General features: G+C 42.6%; 1 protein-coding gene across 1 annotated transcript in view; it reads left to right on the top strand.

Moving 5' to 3' along the window:
• Window positions 1-6,479: 6,479 nt before the first annotated feature.
• Window positions 6,480-17,500, top strand: part of LOC145415694 (uncharacterized) — a 24,588-nt gene continuing 13,567 nt past the window's right edge. The window contains exon 1 of the mRNA XM_080284911.1: window positions 6,480-6,541. Within this exon, the coding sequence (XP_080141037.1) occupies window positions 6,490-6,541 (52 nt within the window). The 5' untranslated portion in view covers window positions 6,480-6,489. The remainder of the gene's footprint in view (window positions 6,542-17,500) is intronic.

The following is a 17,500-nucleotide window of genomic DNA, read 5'->3' as shown; positions in this document are numbered from 1 at the left end:
GTGTGTGTGTGTGTGTGTACCCGGTATATATGTATGGATAGAGATAGATAGATCGATAAATAGATAGGTATAGATAGATAGATATATAGATAGATACGTATATATATATATATATATATATATATATATATATATATAAAATAATTTGTGTGTGTGTGTGTGTGTGTGTGTGTGTGTGTGTGTGTGTGTGTGTGTGTGTGTGTGTGAACTAATTTAAAGTTCGGCTTTTGTGTCTGTTATATTGTTGTCATTAGGCTGCAGCCTTTGGTTTCTTCATTTCACATAGACATGCAAAACTCGCCAGTGACAGCAACATGTGAACATTGCAAGGCCCCTCCTCCCCCGACAGACCACTGCCCCTCCGCTCCCTCCCCCACTTTCGAGAAAAGATACACACGAAGTCTCTCTCGTGCCCTGCCCATACTCGGGTACCTGAGGCTTTTTCGTCAGTCAAATATGATTCCGGTGTCGTTTTTGTGCTGAACCTATCATCGCGGTGCACGAACTCTTTTACGTATAGCTCACTCACTTTGGTTCCGACTTTCGTTTTCTTGCACCTCATTTCACGTTAAGACAATGCTGTGGCTCTACATCCTTTCCATCGCACCTTTTCGTGACTAGCAACATATTCTAGTGTCAGCCTCTTGTGACTCAACATTCAAGATGGAGGGATTGCAATTTTAAGCCAAGTTAGAATGAACAAAGTATAGTAACAATCACATAATCTTTTCCTTGCATATGATAAGCCTAATTTTCTTTATAAAACTTGTATTTGTTATATAGTATTTAAGTAAGACTGTAATTTAGATACTTTTAATATTACGCTGGCTGTTCTGTGTAGGGGTACTCCATTAAATTAATCCTAGAAATCGCCGTTGTAGGCAGATAAAGTTTAATTGTAGGGTGCTTTGTGACAATAGTAAATCCACGCTTGTCGATAGCATGCGTGATAAGATAGATAGATATAGATAGATTGAGAGAGAGAGAGAGAGAGAGAGAGAGAGAGAGAGAGAGAGAGAGAGAGAGAGAGAAAATAAAGATACCTGTGTGTAACTCTCTCTCATACTACCAGGAGAGAGATTGGTTGGTAGGTAAACGAGAAATGAAAGCTGAATATTTCATTTTGATGCAGTGAGGCTGAGGGGAGGAGGAGAGGGGAAAGGGAAGGGAGGGAAAAAGAGTGAGGGGAGACTGTAAGGGGAGAGAGGAAAGAATGAAGGGGTAGGGATAGGGAAGGCGGAGATTTTGAGGGGAGGAGGAGAGGGGGAGGGGAGGAGGAGAGGGGATAAGAGTGAGGGGAGACTGTAAGGGGGAGAGAAAAAAATTAAGGGGAGGGGATAGGGAAGGTGGAGATTTTGAGAGGAAGAGGAGGAGAGAGGAAAGGGAGGGGAGGGAAGGGGTGGAGGGGTGAGGGGAGGAGGTGGGTGAGAGAGAAAAGAATATAGGTGAGGGGAGAGGGAAGAGTGGGAGGTATATTGAAAGAGGGGATGGGAGCTGGAGGAAAGGGGAAAGGAAAGGGAAGGGTAAGATGTAAGGAAAGGGAGAGGAAAGAAGTAAGGGACGAGGGGAAGGGAGAGGGGAGACGTAGGTGAGAGAGGAGGGGGAGGGACAGGGTAGAGGGGAGGTGTAGAGGGCAGGGAGAAGAGTCTGGGTAGGAGACAAGGGAGGGGGAAGGATTAAGGGGAGGGATGTAGAGGGGAAAGGGTTTAGGGGAGAGGTGCAGAGACAGAAGGGAGGGGAGAGGAGAGGGGAATTTATATATATGGATGAGGGGAGGGAAGGGGAGAAGAGGGCGTTGCAGGGATGGAGGAAATACAAAGGAGTACAAAGGAATACAAATAACAACAAAACTATTGGTCGTTTCGTGGTTACATGTTACAGGAAGGACTGACTGTGGTATCTGTTTTATGAGCCACTGATAAGGATAGAAGAGAAAGATAAGAATGAGTTTGATAAATACAAAAGAGCAAGATGGGGAGAAAGGGGAGATGGATGGAAAAGGGGAAGGGAAGTGGGGAGGAGTAGGGATTGGAGGTATCAGGTAAGAGAAAGGGGTAGTGGAGGGAGGAGAGAGGGGGAGAAGAGTAGGAGAGTGAGGACGGGGGGGGGGGGAGAAAAGGGAGAGGGAAAGGGAAGGGTGTAGGGGAGAGGGGTGGAGGTTAGGGAATGATGGATGTGAAGTTTATGACCGTAGAAGAGGGAAGGATGCTTGGAGAGAGAGAGAGAGAGAGAGAGAGAGAGAGAGAGAGAGAGAGAGTTTTCGTAATCCTGCCAATCCATGAACCCTTCCCTGAGCTGAATACGGTCATCCAGAAGTAACCAGGAAAAGACAAACAAATAAGAAAGAAAGGAAGGAAGGAAGGGAGAAAGGAAAAAAGAAACGAAGGAAGGAAGGAAGGGAGAAAGAAACGGAGGAAGGAAGGAAGGCGTCATCGTAGTGAAGGTTATATTAAAACGTCACTCAATCATGTACTCTAGTTTCTTTCACTCCACATAATCTCGTCTTTGGAAGCTCCCTAAGACCTCTTCCTTAGCGATTTATTTTTGAATATGGGTAGATATTATCCTGCGTTACTTAATGCATCTTCAGTCATCTTCCCCACCTACTGAGATAAAAAATACACCCAAATCTTGCAAGAAGGGCCCTACGTAACCATCCCCCTCTCAGTGCAGATCTACTTCCACTCACAGCCTCCCTTCCTCATGCACGCCGCCACCCACTAAATACATACAGAAATACATAAGAAAGTAATAATAATAATAATAATAATAATAATGGCCGGAATCATGCAAGAAAGAGCCTGCAGAAAGTACACACACCCTCCTAATGTTGCATATCTGAGACTGTGAATAATAGACGTACTCTTGCAATCTAAGCCTCTCTTGCACTCCAATCCCCCTCTTCTCCCTCGTATACCTCCTCAGTGAATCTTCCTGCCCAGTGAGATCAAGGTATACCCAGACTCTTGCAAAAGAAGTGCAGTAAAAGGTACCTATTCTCGTACTGTTGCTTATCGTAAACTTGGAATAATATATGTAATCTTTCACACCAATCTTCCTTCTCTCTCATGTACACCCTCACTGAATCTTGCATCCTAGTAAGACAAAGAAAAAAAAAGAAAAAAAAAAATGCTCCCAAATGTTGCAAGACAGTCCCCATGAAAAGTACACCCCCCCCCCCCCTCTCGTAATGTTGCATATCTGTGACTCTGCAATATATGTGTGGGTAGGGTACGGTGCTCCCCCCTACACTCTGCTTTGCCACTCCACTCCTCTGCCACTCCCTTCCCTACATTTCCTCCGCTTTTCTACTCCCCTGCCCTGCCACTCCCTGCTCTGCCACTTTCCTCTACAGTCCCTTTCTCTGCCGCTTCCCTCTACACTCCTTTTCTCTGCCACTTCCCTCTACACTCCCTTTCTCTGCCACTCCCCTGCTCTGCCACTCCCAGCTCTACCACTCACATCATTTATGGCGCTCCGTCCAGCTCGTACCCTGGGCCAATTTATAGCTGTCTTATTTCCCTGGCCGTGAGTACGCGTATTTATTTTTGTGTGTAAATGCATGGGGTGGATGTCTTGCTTTTTGGACTTTTTTTTTTTTTTTTTGCGTTTATATACTGTATCTGTTTTTCTGTGTATTTTTCCTGTTGGTTTTTTGACAGGGACTTTACTTTGCGTTATGTTCTTCTGGCCTTGGGTTCCTTCTTCCTTGCAAAAAAAAAAATCTGTCTCCCTATGTGTATTTTCCTGTTACTTTTTAGACAGGGAATTTATAGTACATTATATATGCTGTGTCTGTCTTTCTGTGCGTATTTTCCATGTTCCAACGATTATTATAATTTTTATTATTATTATTATTATTGTTGTTATTATTAATTATTATTATTATTATTATTATTATTATTATTTTTGTCATATCATTTGCTGAGAAAACTATTATTAATATATGTAAATGCGTCTAGCAGCTGTAGCATATATAAGGTTATGTTTCGGGCTGGGAGTTTTTATTTACATACTTAACTATGGATGTATACAGCTCTCTGTTTACGTATCTGTATATCTTCTTACTCATGAGAATTTTTATATGGCCTATCACATCCTGAGGGTACGATTATCTTTTGTATAAATTTATCTAAAGGTCGCTACTCCTGCGGGAATTCTCGTCTTCTTCTCGTCTCAAGATTACGCCTGTGTGTGTTTACCTCTTCTTCTCTGTCACCCCAACACAGTGATATAATTTTCTTGTAGGACATGGAGAGTGTCTTTCTGAACCCCATACTCCTTTTCAACTCCATATTCCTTTCCGTGTGTACCTGCAGTGTTTATATTTAGTCTGGCACCGCATCCTGTGAGCGGTGGTCTCGACAACAGCATCTTAAAGCATTCCCGTCTCTCCTCAAATCCTCCTCGTCCCTCCTAAAATAAATCTTACGCTAGGAATAAATTATCATGATTTATTTGCTGAGTTATTAAGGCACGGATCCTGAATTTGACTCCCTGTTATCTTGTTATTTTTTTTTTCTTGGGGGAACTGTTTTGCGGGCTCCTCTGGCCTTGGGTTCCTTCTTCCCTGAATTAAAGAAAGAAAAAAAAAACATACAGACCAGCCTCACTACCACCATTACGGCAGCTCATATCAGTTGGGGTAATATGTCATTAATAAACATGAAAATTCCGCTAATTAACGTGGGCGCTGAAGGTATAATACATGATTACGCGGCGCCCACCTCACTGTCGCTAATTGGAAACACCTGATTGCAAAGTGACCAGGTATTTTATTCGAGTTTGGGACAATATTGATGTATGGACCATTCTTTCCCCTTCAGATGTAGGGACCATTTTTTTTCCCTTCAAATATGTGGACCATTTTTCTCCTTTCAGATGTATGGACCATTTTTTTCCCCTTCAAATATGTGGGCCATCTTTCTCCTTTCAGATGTAGGGACCATTTTTTTCCCCTTCAGATGTATGGACCATTTTTTTCCCCTTCAAAAGTATGGACCATTTTTTTCCCCTATGGACCATTTTTGTATATTTTTTCGGAGTCACTTTCTTTTTTCAGAATTTATGTACCCAAGCTGCTGATTTGATTACTTTGGGTTGATTTCGGGTAATTTTGGTTGATTTTGGTTGATTGGATTGATTTCTTGGTTGGATTATTCTGTTTTGCGATGCTGTAATTATTTGTAGATGGGTTATTATTATTATTTTTATTATTATTATTATTATTATTATTATTATTATTATTATTATTATTATTTTACGTGCGTGAGACGGCAGGTATAACCGAGTCGCAAATGTTCACTCTGTTCTTGTTATTCATCTCGGTGTTCTGCCTGGGAAATTTTTTATAAGTAAGCCATCACCACACCTACAATGCCCCTCTTCACCTGTAATATTATCCCAGTCCCGTCTCATAATAATAATAATAATAATAATAATAATAGTAATAATAATAATAATAACAACAGCAGTGAGTGGCCATGCTGTTCTTTCACCCCAGTTATTTTCTTTTCTTTTTCTCTCTTTTTTTCTTTATTTTCTTTCACCTGGTTGTCTTTAATTACCGGAAGCACAAGCCACAACATCGCGTGTAACTAAGTGCATAATCACACACACATTTTCCCAGCTACCTTGTTTCTCTCTCTCTCTCTGTCTCTCTCTCTCTCTCTCTCTGTCTGTCTGTCTGTCTGTCTCTCTCTCTCTCTCTCTCTCTCTCTCTCTCTCTCTCTCTCTCTCTCTCTCTCTCTCTCTCTCTCTCTCTCTCGTGATATACCATGCAAAAAAAACAAAAAAATTACCCCCCATGCAAGGTACATTGAGAAGGCTATTAATATACTTAAAAGGAAAAACTCTTTGTAGTCCAATTATGTAATTTCCTTGTACTCAGTTACAGAAATTTTTATGAATCTTTTTCACCTCTTAACAGTGCAATTAGAGAGTGAAGTCAGAGGGAGAAACGTAGTCAAAGGTGAAGGAGTATGGTTCGTAGGAGGATTGCTGTGTCTCCGTGAACGGGCTTTGAAATTTGTGTCCAGAGTCAGATTCAGAAGAAAAGGATTGTAATAATAATAATAATAAAAAAAAAATAATAATAATAATAATGATAATAATACTAATGGTGGTGGTGGTGGTGATGATGATGATGATGATGATGATGATGATGATACACTCTTCTTCGTCCGTCTCACCCTTCACCCTGTCTGATCCTGCCTCTCCCTCCCTCACCCTGCCTCCTGCCTCACTTTTCCCAATGCCTCAGATACACTCTTCTTCGTCCGTCTCACCCTTCACCCTGTCTGATCCTGCCTCTCCCTCCCTCACCCTGCCTCCTGCCTCACTTTTCCCAATGCCTCACCCTCCCTCACCCAGCCTCCTGCCTCACTTTTCCCCTTGCCTCACCCTCCCTCACCCTCTCTCCTGCCCCACTTTTCCCCTATGCCTCACCCTGCCTCACCTGTCTCTCTCGTTGCAGGTGTGGGAGTGAAGATGTGTGGTCGTCTCCTACCCCACCTGGCCACCCTGCTTCTCCTGAGCTGGGGTAAGTACTCACCTGTGTATTACCTGAGTTTTGTAGGTAGATATACAGACACTATTTTCGTTTGGAGACTCATGGAGAATTATTATTTTATTTATTTATATATTTGGCGATTTTGGTGATGTTGCCTTTAATGTACAGTAGAGATCTTTCTGTTTGATGACTTGTTAATGCCGTTTGAAATCAAGTTTATCATTTTTTTTTATATCATTTGGAATTCTGTGTCCTTATTTAGAGCCGGAGTTTTTATTTTGTTGGCTCTGCTTAATCTAATATTGTTATGTGGATCGAGAATGGAGAATTAATGATAGGGGAAGGAACTTTGATTTCATTATATCTGGTGTGTGTGTGTGTGTGTGTGTGTGTGTGTTTGTGTGTGTGTGTGTGTGTGTGTGTGTGTGTGTGTGTGTGTGTGTGTGTGTGTGTGTTGTAATAAGAAGCCAGACATCAATAAAAATCCAGTTTTAACTCACATTTCCCTCACACACACACACACACACACACACACACACACACACACACACTAAAAAATAAATAAATTGAAACAAAAAACTTCTCAAAAAATAATTTTGTCTTCCATGACCTCCTCCTCGACCTCCTCCTTGACCTCCTCCTCGACCTCCTCCTCGACCTCCTCCTCGACCTCCTCCTTGACCTCCTCCTTGACCTCCTCCTCGGCCTCCTCCTTGACCTCCTCCTCGACCTCCTTCTTGACCTCCTCCTCGACTTCCTCCTTGACCTGTCACATAAATTCAGAATCTGTTATATATCGCCTTAGCTTTCAGGATTTCTCTAATGTGCTGTATTTATTTCAGACATCAGAGATTGTATAAATTTATGGATTCATTTTCATTTCAGTGTTATATAAATCTTTATTTTCACGTTTTTATGAAGATTTATACGTGTGGAGTCGAAAATGGAGATTGTTGTGGTTATTATTATTATTATTATTATTATTATTATTATTATATGTATCAGATTCTTAGGAGAGACCAAATGAAACGGCATAAGCCAATTATTTAGTCTTTTTTTTTTTTAATGATTATGATCTCTTCGATTAATATCTTACCTTTACAGAAAAAATCATGTTATCTGTTTACCTGTGTGTCTGTCTGTCTGTCTCATTCTCTGTCTCTCTACCTATCTATGTATCTATCTGTCTGTCTATCTATCTATCTGTCTTTCGGTGTAGTAAGAACAGATTCGCATTCGTAACATAAAAAGCAAATTCACGTCAATTGCCATAGAAAAAAATCTTCATCAAATCCTGTAATTCGATGGTGTCTATTTTCTTTTTTCAGCATATTCCAACTACCATCAGACGATTTTATACAGCTGAGACTCCTCGTACTGAAGGGGTTGAGCGTTATCTGTAGTAGTAGTAGCAGTAGTAGTAATAGTAGTAGTAGTAGCAGTCGTGTTCCGCAGGGTATTGTCTTGTCATCAATTATTTTCTTGTCTGTCTGTTATCAGTAACATGAAATTTGAGTGTCAGTGAGAAAAACTGTGTGTGTGTGTGTGTGTGTGTGTGTGTGTGTGTGTGTGTGTGTGTGTGAGAGAGAGAGAGAGAGAGAGAGAGAAAGAGAGAGAGAGAGAGAATTTAAGGCCCTTCATCACCTTTGCTCTAAATTTTTTGGTTGACCTTTGTAAACTTTAGGACTAGAAATGGTCACATAAGCCTGAGAGAGAGAGAGAGAGAGAGAGAGAGAGAGAGAGAGAGAGAGAGAGAGAGAATGGAAGCTGATGTTACGAAAACTCTTTGACTGAAGAAGGTGACTTGACAGATGAATAATAGTCTGTACCGTAGGAAGAAGATGAAGAAGAAGCAGAAGAAGAGGAGGAGGAGGTGGATGTCTTAGAATGATGCCTATCGACTGTATAGGGTGGGAGTAGGAAGGGGTGGGGAGTAGGGCAGGATGGGAGTAAGGAAGGGGGAAGGGAAGAAGGGAATGGGGAGAGAGAAAGGGGGGGTTGGGACTCGAAACAGCGTAGGAGACGAGATGGGGGAAGCACCTGAAAGCATCCTCCCCTCCCCCTCCCCCTCCCCCTCTCCTCCCCTCCCCCTCCCCCTCTCCTCCCCTCCCCCTCCCCCTCTCCTCCCCTCCCCCCTCCCCTTCCTCTCCCCAGTGATCTTTAAAAACTCCCAGTGGTTCGATACTGCGTGGAAGTTTAGCCAGAGCCGTGCGTCTGTGTGCCATTCTTAACTTCGGTCCGGGCCCTTAATGGTCACCCAAGACGGTCTGTGGGGGAGGGGGAGGAGGGGAGGGGAGAGAGAGAGAGAATATCGCTGAGGGAGAGGAGTGGGAAGACTTAAAAAAAAAAAAAAAAAGAGAGAGAGAGAGAACTGAAAGACGAATCCCAGTTTGCCAAAGAGCTGTGAGTAATTCGGTGCGGAGTGGACAAATCCTTCGTGTTTGGGCGTTTACTGCACTAAAGCGTATTTTTGTAAACTTAGATAACTCCGTAGTATCCATCTATCTATCTGTCTGTCTATCTGTCTGTATCTACCATATCAGCTGTGTTTGTATATGGGACACTTATGGTAAACTGATATTACCCTGCATAGATAAATGTGTGGGTTGTTTGGATGGACAGATTGCTTGTTTGGATGGGTACCTGGCTTGTTTGGATGGGTAGCTGGCTTGTTTGGATGGGTAGCTGGCTTGTTCGGATAGATAAATGACTTGTTTGGTTAGGCAGGTGGCTTGAGACAGGTGGACTTACTTGGAGATGCAGACAGTGGGATGCAGGTAGCTCCGCCCCTAGTCTTATTTTTCTCGCCCCGCCCCTCCTCACCCCGCCCCGTCACCCATACCCCTCCCCACTCCACCCCCTCTAGCCTTATTTCCCCTGCTCTGCCCCGCCCCATCCCTCCTGCAGTCCTATTCTCCCCTCCCTTCCTCCCCTGCAGCCTCATTTTTCCCCCGCCCTGCTTCTCTTCGCCCCTCCCCTCCAGTCCTGTTTTCCCTCCCACCTCAGTGCTCCGCCCCTTCAGTCATGTTCCCTCCCCCCAGATTTTTCTCCTTGCAGTTATTAGTTCATTTCATATATGCGAATCTTAGTCTTTTCTTTAACCCTCCATATCATAGCCGTTCCTCCAAAACGTCCATCTACCCGTTCCATCTAAGCTTCCTCCTTCCCAAGTTCCTTCAGTACTTCCTGCCATGCACTCTAGAAACTCAGAAGGAAGTTTGTATATCCCATCTGCTCCTTCCCACTCTGTTACTAGTAAGCCTTCCACCTTCTCCCTTTTTTTCTTGTATTGCTAAATCTTACAAAATCCGGTTGAATTAGAGCGAGCTTTAACCCTTTAGAAGACGTGGATTTTCCTCTGCTAAATATGTCATAAAGACTTTGTAGTTACTTGTAGAGAAGTATATTTTAGACTTGTGGTCGAGCGGCTTTTATATCTTGTAGTAGTTTCCCCACCAGAAGTCATGTAGTGACGGGAGAGGTAAAGAATAGTATGGGACTATTTTTATTTGTCTTGGAAATATTAAACAGGTATAATAGTATAAGTCCTGGGTAGCTACCTCCCTGTCTCGCTATCTCTCTCTCTCTCTGTTCTAAGGCTAATCTCCGTCTCGACCTCTCTCTAGGGTCGCTTGTCTCCTTCTAAACTCTCTTTCCTAAAATCTGGTGTAGTAGGGTGTGTGTGTCACGTATGTTCCTCATGGCAACAGAACTTTCTCACGAGAGGACTGCTGACAGCTAACTGCATCATCTCCTTACTGGCAGCTGTCGTCAGCTTTCCTCCGTGTAAGCGTTTAGCGCTGCTCGCTTCTCGCAAACACAACACCTTCTCATCATTTGACTTCCTGCTTCTATCTGTCTCTCTATCTATCTATTTATCTATCTATCTATTATGTAGTCCTATATTTGCTCGGCCGCGCGAAAATGGCGTACCATCGACATTTAATAGTTATAATATATTAATACATACTACATACACATTATAATGAACTTATAAGCTAATTAAGTGAAATACATAATATTGTAAAGTAACATAATTGTATGAATATTGTATACATATATTATTCATAGTAAATAGTGATTATTCAGTAATAATACATTTAAACAAGTTGTATACATATTTGAATAAATGCAATGATTGTTGTATAACACTTTGTAAGACGTGCATGTACAACAGACGTACGCATATAATTGTGCAATGGTAATACTGCTAGGTTATACATTACATATTTGAGTTATCACTTTAGTAATGTCTAATATTTCACCTAACTTGTATGATGATACTGGTAATATAGAATTGTGCTATAATTGTATGACTTATAATATTGTACTAACATTGTGGTACTACATAATTGTAACATTTTATGAATTGTTACCAAATATTGTGTTAATGCATAATTGTGTTGGCCTTATAATTGTAGTTACATAAAAGTTACATCTTGTTAATGCAACTGTTTTGTCGTTACATAATTGTTACATATCGTTTGTAGGTACATAATTGTTGTTAAAGTTACATAAAAGTTACATCTTGTTAATGCAACTGTTACATAATTGGCAAAGTGTAACATAATGCAATCGTTTGTCGTTAAGCTACGTGCAAGGCGTCGAGTGATCTCTTGACCTCTGCATCAGCGTAATGATCTGGGAGACGGAGGGGGCAGGAGCTGATATTGTTGGTTGTTGTCAATCTTGATATTTTGTAGGAATTTAATGTTGATTCGTAGACGAGGTTCGTATACGTTTGCTGCTACCAAATGTCGTAAAGACTTTGTATCATAAAGCAGCGACTTTGTATTTGCTTGTAGAGGCGTATATTTTAGACTTGTGGTCGAGCGGCTTTTATATCTTGTAGTAGTTTCCCCACCAGATGTCATGTAGTGATGGGAGAGGTAAAGAATAGTATGGGACTATTTTTATTTGTCTTGGAAATATTAAACAGGTATAATAGTATAAGTCCTGGGTAGCTACCTCCCTGTCTCGCTATCTCTCTCTCTCTCTCTCTGTTCTAAGGCTACTCTCCGTCTCGACCTCTCTCTAGGGTCGCTTGTCTCCTTCTAAACTCTCTTTCCTAAAATCTGGTGTAGTAGGGTGTGTGTGTCACGTATGTTCCTCATGGCAACAGAACTTTCTCACGAGAGGACTGCTGACAGCTAACTGCATCATCTCCTTACTGGCCGCTGTCGTCAGCTTTCCTCCGTGTAAGCGTTTAGCGCTGCTCGCTTCTCGCAAACACAACACCTTCTCATCATTTGACTTCCTGCTTCTATCTGTCTCTCTATCTATCTATTTATCTATCTATCTATTATGTAGTCCTATAAATACGATCATTTGTCTGAAGCCTGAAAAATAGACTGAAGTAAATTATCTCCTAAAGGTTAAGCTTGGATTTTTCTTCTCTGCTTCTCAAGGTTTTCTGTTTTTCGTGCTTTTTTATATTCCTGTTTTTTCTCCTTCACTTGTCCTTTCTGCTGCCCCTCCCTGCTGCAGTCTCTTCTTCAGCTGTATCTCCTTACTCTAAACTGGCCCCTGCTGTTTTCCTGCTGCACTTACAACCACTGCTGGTTCTTTGCTGCAGTCTTTTCTCCCGCAGTCGCTACACCTGATACGGGCCGCCCCAGGGACAGCTTCTCTAAATTGCCGTTGCTGTTGCTGTTGCTGTTTGAGGCTGCCCAGTTGTATGCCTGTGCCAGTGGATGGGGTAGGGTGGGGTGGGTCACGGTGGAATCGGATGGGGATGGGGTTGGATAGGATGGGGGTGGGGTGGGTGTGTCTGTGAATGCAGCTGCTCCTCCCTCTCCCGTTCTTGTAAGTATCCTTCCCCACCCAACCCCGCCCATTGTTGCCTGTCCCCACCCTGCCTTGCCTATCCCCGCCCTGCCCCGCCCCACCTTGCCTACCCCCTCCCTGACCTGCGGGGATAGGGAGAGCGGAGTAAGGTTGGGCGGGGTGGGGAGAAACATAAGACGAAGAGCGGGGTGGGGTGAAAATGAATCTGGAGGGGGGTTAAAGTGGGGGATGGTGTGGAAAAATAAGATGAGGGACAAGGCGTAACAGAGTAATGAAGTTGGAGGTTGTAGGAGGAAGAGTGAGGGGAAGAGATTGAAGGGAGTGGAGAATGTGGAAGTTTTAGACAGAAGGTTGGGCTGGGGATGGATGGGAGGCGGGGGAATGGGAGATTGAAGGGACGAGGAAGGAGGCTCGAGAAAGAAAGGCGGGGAGGGGTGGGGTAAGGAACGAAGGTGAGGAGAGAGAGAGAAAGAGAGAGAGAAAGGGGGATTCGACCTCCTCCTTGCTCGTTGGCAAGACATAAAACCTCCCAAGCATCAGTGGAGAGAGAGAGAGAGAGAGAGAGAGAGAGAGAGAACTTTGCCTTTCAATTTGGCTGACTGCAGACGATTTTATTCAGCTCAGGAAAATTCGAAATAGCGAAAGGGTTAAGAAGGAAATGGAATTCAGATCTCTTCCCCCTCTCTTCTTCCTCCCCTGCCTTCCCCCTCCCTCCATCCCCCCGTCTTCATCCTCCCTCGTCCTCTTGCATTTCCCCTCCCTTCCATTCCCCCTCCCTTCTTCCCCCCTCTTTTCCGTTTTCCCCTAATCCTAATCCTCTCTTACTCCTTCCCCTCACCCTTCATCCTCCCTCCTCCTCTTGCCTTGCCCCTCATTCCTCTGTTTTCTTCCTCCCTTGTCCTCCCCTTCCCCCATCACCTTCTCCCCTTCCCCCACCCCCAGCCCCAGCCCCACCCCCCCACTGCCACCCCCATAAAACTGGCAAGCATCAACAGCAACAGCAACAGCAATCTAGAGAAGCTGTCCCTGTGGCTGCCCGTTCCAGGTGCAGGAGCAACAGCAGGAGAGAGAGAGAGAGAGAGAGAGAGAGAGAGAGAGAGAGAGAGAGAGAGACTAGAAAGGACACAATAGAGATGAAAAATAAGAGGGTTACATTAGAAAGAAAACAGAAAAAGGAACAGCCAGGAGGAAAAAGAGAGGTTTAATCGGAGAGAAAAAAAAAAAAGAAAATTATAGCAGAGGAAAAATAAAGAAAATATGTATTAAAAAAAAAAAAAAGGTTATTCCCAGTCGAGTTATTCCTTGAGTTATTGAGGGATTGAGTTATATCTTGAGTTGTTCCTTGGGTTATCGCTTGGGATTTTCTTGTTTTCCCTTGAGTTATGCTTGAGTTATTCCTTGAGTTATCGCTTGGGTTTTTCGTGCTATCCCTTTCGACATGCTTGAGTTATTATTTGAGTTATAGCTGGAGTTTTTCGTGATATCCCTTGAGTTATGCTTGAGTTATTCCTTGAGTTATTCCCAGAGGAGAAGGGTTGTAAATTCGAAGCTCCGAGAGGCATAACTACGTGGTGGGTAATTTGTTGTGGTCACTGCCTAAAATGCTGGAGCCATGCCATCTCTCTCTCTCTCTCTCTCTCTCTCTCTCTCTCTCTCTCTCTCTCTCTCTCTCTCTCTCTCTCTCTCTCTCTCACGTATTCTGCACGTTAACTATTTCAGTATCATGACGTATTTTTATAATTGTTATTATTATTATTATTGTTATTATTATTATTATTATTATTATTATTATTGCCAAAAATCTGGACGCATGCCGATCTCTCGCTTTCCACATTTTTTTTTGTCGTTTTCTTGTCTACTTAGAGAGAGAGAGAGAGAGAGAGAGAGATGTGTGTGTGTGTGTGTGTGTGTGTGTGTGTGTGTGTGTGTGTGTGTGTGTGTGTGTGGAGGAAGCGGTTCGTCTTGTGAAGTGACGTCGATTTTTTGGCAACGAAGACCAGGGTGAAGGATGGATAGATAGATAGACAGGTAAGTAGATAGATAGATAGATAGATGGGTGGATAGACAGGTAAATAGATAGATAGATCGATAGACAGATGCATAAATTGGCAGGCAAAAGCAGGTAGATAGAAGCATGGGATGAATGGATGATTGGATGGATATATACGAGTAAAGATGGATGGATGGATAGATGGGTAGATGGATGAATGGATAGATGGATGGATAGATGAATGAATAGATACACACATAGATACATATACATAGACATACAGATAGACAAATGCATATATGAAAAGATAGATTGATAGAATGATGCTGACAGGTAAACGAATAGACATTATACATGGATAGATATAGAGATAGATAGATAGATAAAGGTGTAGAGGTGTTTTTTTTGTTTTTGTTTTTTTTGCAGGAGGGAGTAGGAAGGAGGAAACTGTTCGTCTTGTGGAGTGATGTCGGTTTTATCTCTAATGGCATGATGACGGCTCTCTCTCTCTCTCTCTCTCTCTCTCTCTCTCTCTCTCTCTCTCTCTCTCACATACACTGGTCCACCTCACCCCCCTCATTTTTTGTTTCCCCCCCCAAAAAAAAAGCGAAAAAAAATCTTTACTAATTATCGCACCTTTCTTAAAAATTCTCTCTCTCTCTCTCTCTCTCTCTCTCTCTCTCTCTCTCTCTCTCTCTCTCTCTCTCTCTCTCTCTCTCTCTCTCTCACATTACACTTTCTGTATTGTATTTACCTCGTTCTTGGTCTTCCCCTCCTCCCTCTGCCACTCACTCATATATACACCCATCATCATGGTAATCTTGAGGGACGCCTTCATATGGTGGCACTGATATAGCCGAGATGCTGCCCTGTCCGGTTATACAGACGTTCCTTATCCCCCTTCCTGTCCCACGAAAGGAGGATGGTGGAATGCAGGAGAGTTGCAACATTGCCTGTGGGTGGCTGGGTTCACGTTTCAGTTGAACCAAGGGCTGCAACAACAACAACCACTACTACTACTACTACTACCACCATCGTATAACTATCCATTTTTTTTTCTTTTCAGTCGTACTATTTACTTACACTTTTTACACACACACACACACACACACACACACACACACACACACACACACACACACACACACACACACACACACACACACACACACACACACACACACACACAATTTTTTTTTCATTGCGTCAGCGAGTCGTGTGAAAATGCAGGGAACTTTGACAATTTTTTTTTTTAAGAATATTTCACCACTAGCAGCAGCAGCACAAAAAAATATTTCCAGGTTTGCTCGTCACCATTAAAAAATATTCCCATGCTGGACTGTCATCATCATCATCATCATCATCATCATCATCATCATCAAAAAATATTCTCAGGTGACACTTACACCCACCTTCTCACTCAGTAACAATCACAGCCATAGTAATAATAATAATAATAATAATAATAATAATAATAACATACCTCTAGGACCCCCAACCCTTCATAGTCACTGGCCTACCAGATTTGCTCAGGAGTAAAAAACAAATCGAAAGAATTGAAGGATACAACAACTTGCCATTTTCAGTTCCAAAGAAAGTATGGTTGATTCTCAAATATTAACCATAAGGAAAGGCGAGGCTAGAACTAAGGTCGCCTTCTAGTAAGCATAGTAAGATTTCTAGTTCCTCTTTGCTAGTAAGGTCACATGAGTATTATCCCTTATTATTATCTTTTTTGCTATTGATTTTCTTATACTACTTACACGGATTGCAAAAATTAACTTATTATTTTAACACGTCATTGGAATAAATTGCTAAGAAAGAGGCGTTAGGGAATCTCTTTAACCGAGATTATGAACCCCAGTCGGCTAGAAACATTGCCTGTATCGGTAAAATATATATATAAAAAAATGAAAGAAAAAGAGAATAGAATGAAAGAAAAAGAAGAGAAGTAAGAGAGGAAGAAAGGAAGGAAGGAATGAAGACAGAAAGGAAAGAGAGGAGGGAAGGAAGGAAGGAAGAGAGGAGGGAAAGAAGGAAGGAAGGAAGGAAGGCAGAAAGGAAAGAGGGAAGGAAGGAAGGAAAATGCAGTATAGGACAAAAGCCCTCATATTGGCGAGGGAAAATGAACCTTACAATACATCAAGGCAGACTAGCACAATGATAAGTGAATAATAATACGAAGAACATTGTGAAGAACGGGAACAAGAAAAACAGTGTGAAGAACAAGAAGATGAGCAGTGTGACGACCAAGAAGAACAAAATGAAGAACAAGAAGAATACTGAAGGACAAGAAGAACAAGACGAACAATATGAAGAACAAGAACAATGTTAAGAACAAGAAAAACACTGTGAAGAACAAGAACACAAGTAGCAACACAAGACTAAAACTCCCTACAATAAATCCCAGCCTAACCCGCCTTCGTTTCACACCCCATAAATCCCCCCTTATCACCCCAGAGATAAGATTTTCTCCCCTCCCTTATCTGGAACTCAATAGTCTCCCCATTTTTGCTCCCCGGGACGGATGCTGAGGCGGCGATTTACTCCTGCGATATTTCATTCCGGTTGTTTCTCCCCGACGGCTCACCTTCCCTACTTCCTGGCCTTAAGTGCGGGGGAGGAGGGCTGGAGGGATGGAGGAAAGAGGAGGAGGGAGGGTAGGGATGAAGGGAAGAGGAGAGGAGAGGAGGAGGAGCAGACTAGGGAAGAGGAGAGGTACTGAAGTGGGAAGGGAAAAGGAAGAGAAGGTATGAAAGAAAAGAGAACGATGTGGGAGGGAAGAGGAAGAGAAAGAGAAGAGAGGAGGAAGAAGAGGAGGGAAAAGAGTGAAGGAAACGAATGAAAGTATGGTATGTGAGAGGAGAGTAAAAAGAGGAGGGGAGGAAAGGAACCGGATGAGAGAGAGAGAGAGAGAGAGAGAGAGAGAGAGCAGGAGAAAAGCGTAGGAGATGAATAAATAAAAGGGGAGAGAGGACGGAAAATTAAATGACGTATGGAATGAAAGAGTGAGTTAGGGAAAGAGGAAGGAAAAAAAATACAGAGAAAAAGAGAGGCAAATAATTCATAGAGAAGAGGGACAATTTGGAGAGGAAAGAAAATGAGAGAATGTAAACCAGAAGACTAAGAATTATGAGAGAGAAGATGAAGAAGATGGAAGAAAAAGTGAGGAGTTTGTAATAATAAGTTACTTTTGACAATCATTTATTTTC

This window comes from Coenobita brevimanus, chromosome 103, assembly GCF_032717465.1.
Source record: "Coenobita brevimanus isolate Jiangsu-jjx chromosome 103, ASM3271746v2, whole genome shotgun sequence".
NCBI lineage: Eukaryota > Metazoa > Arthropoda > Malacostraca > Decapoda > Coenobitidae > Coenobita > Coenobita brevimanus.
The sequence above is the reverse complement of the archived record's forward strand: the minus strand, read 5'-3'. Positions and strand labels throughout refer to the sequence as shown.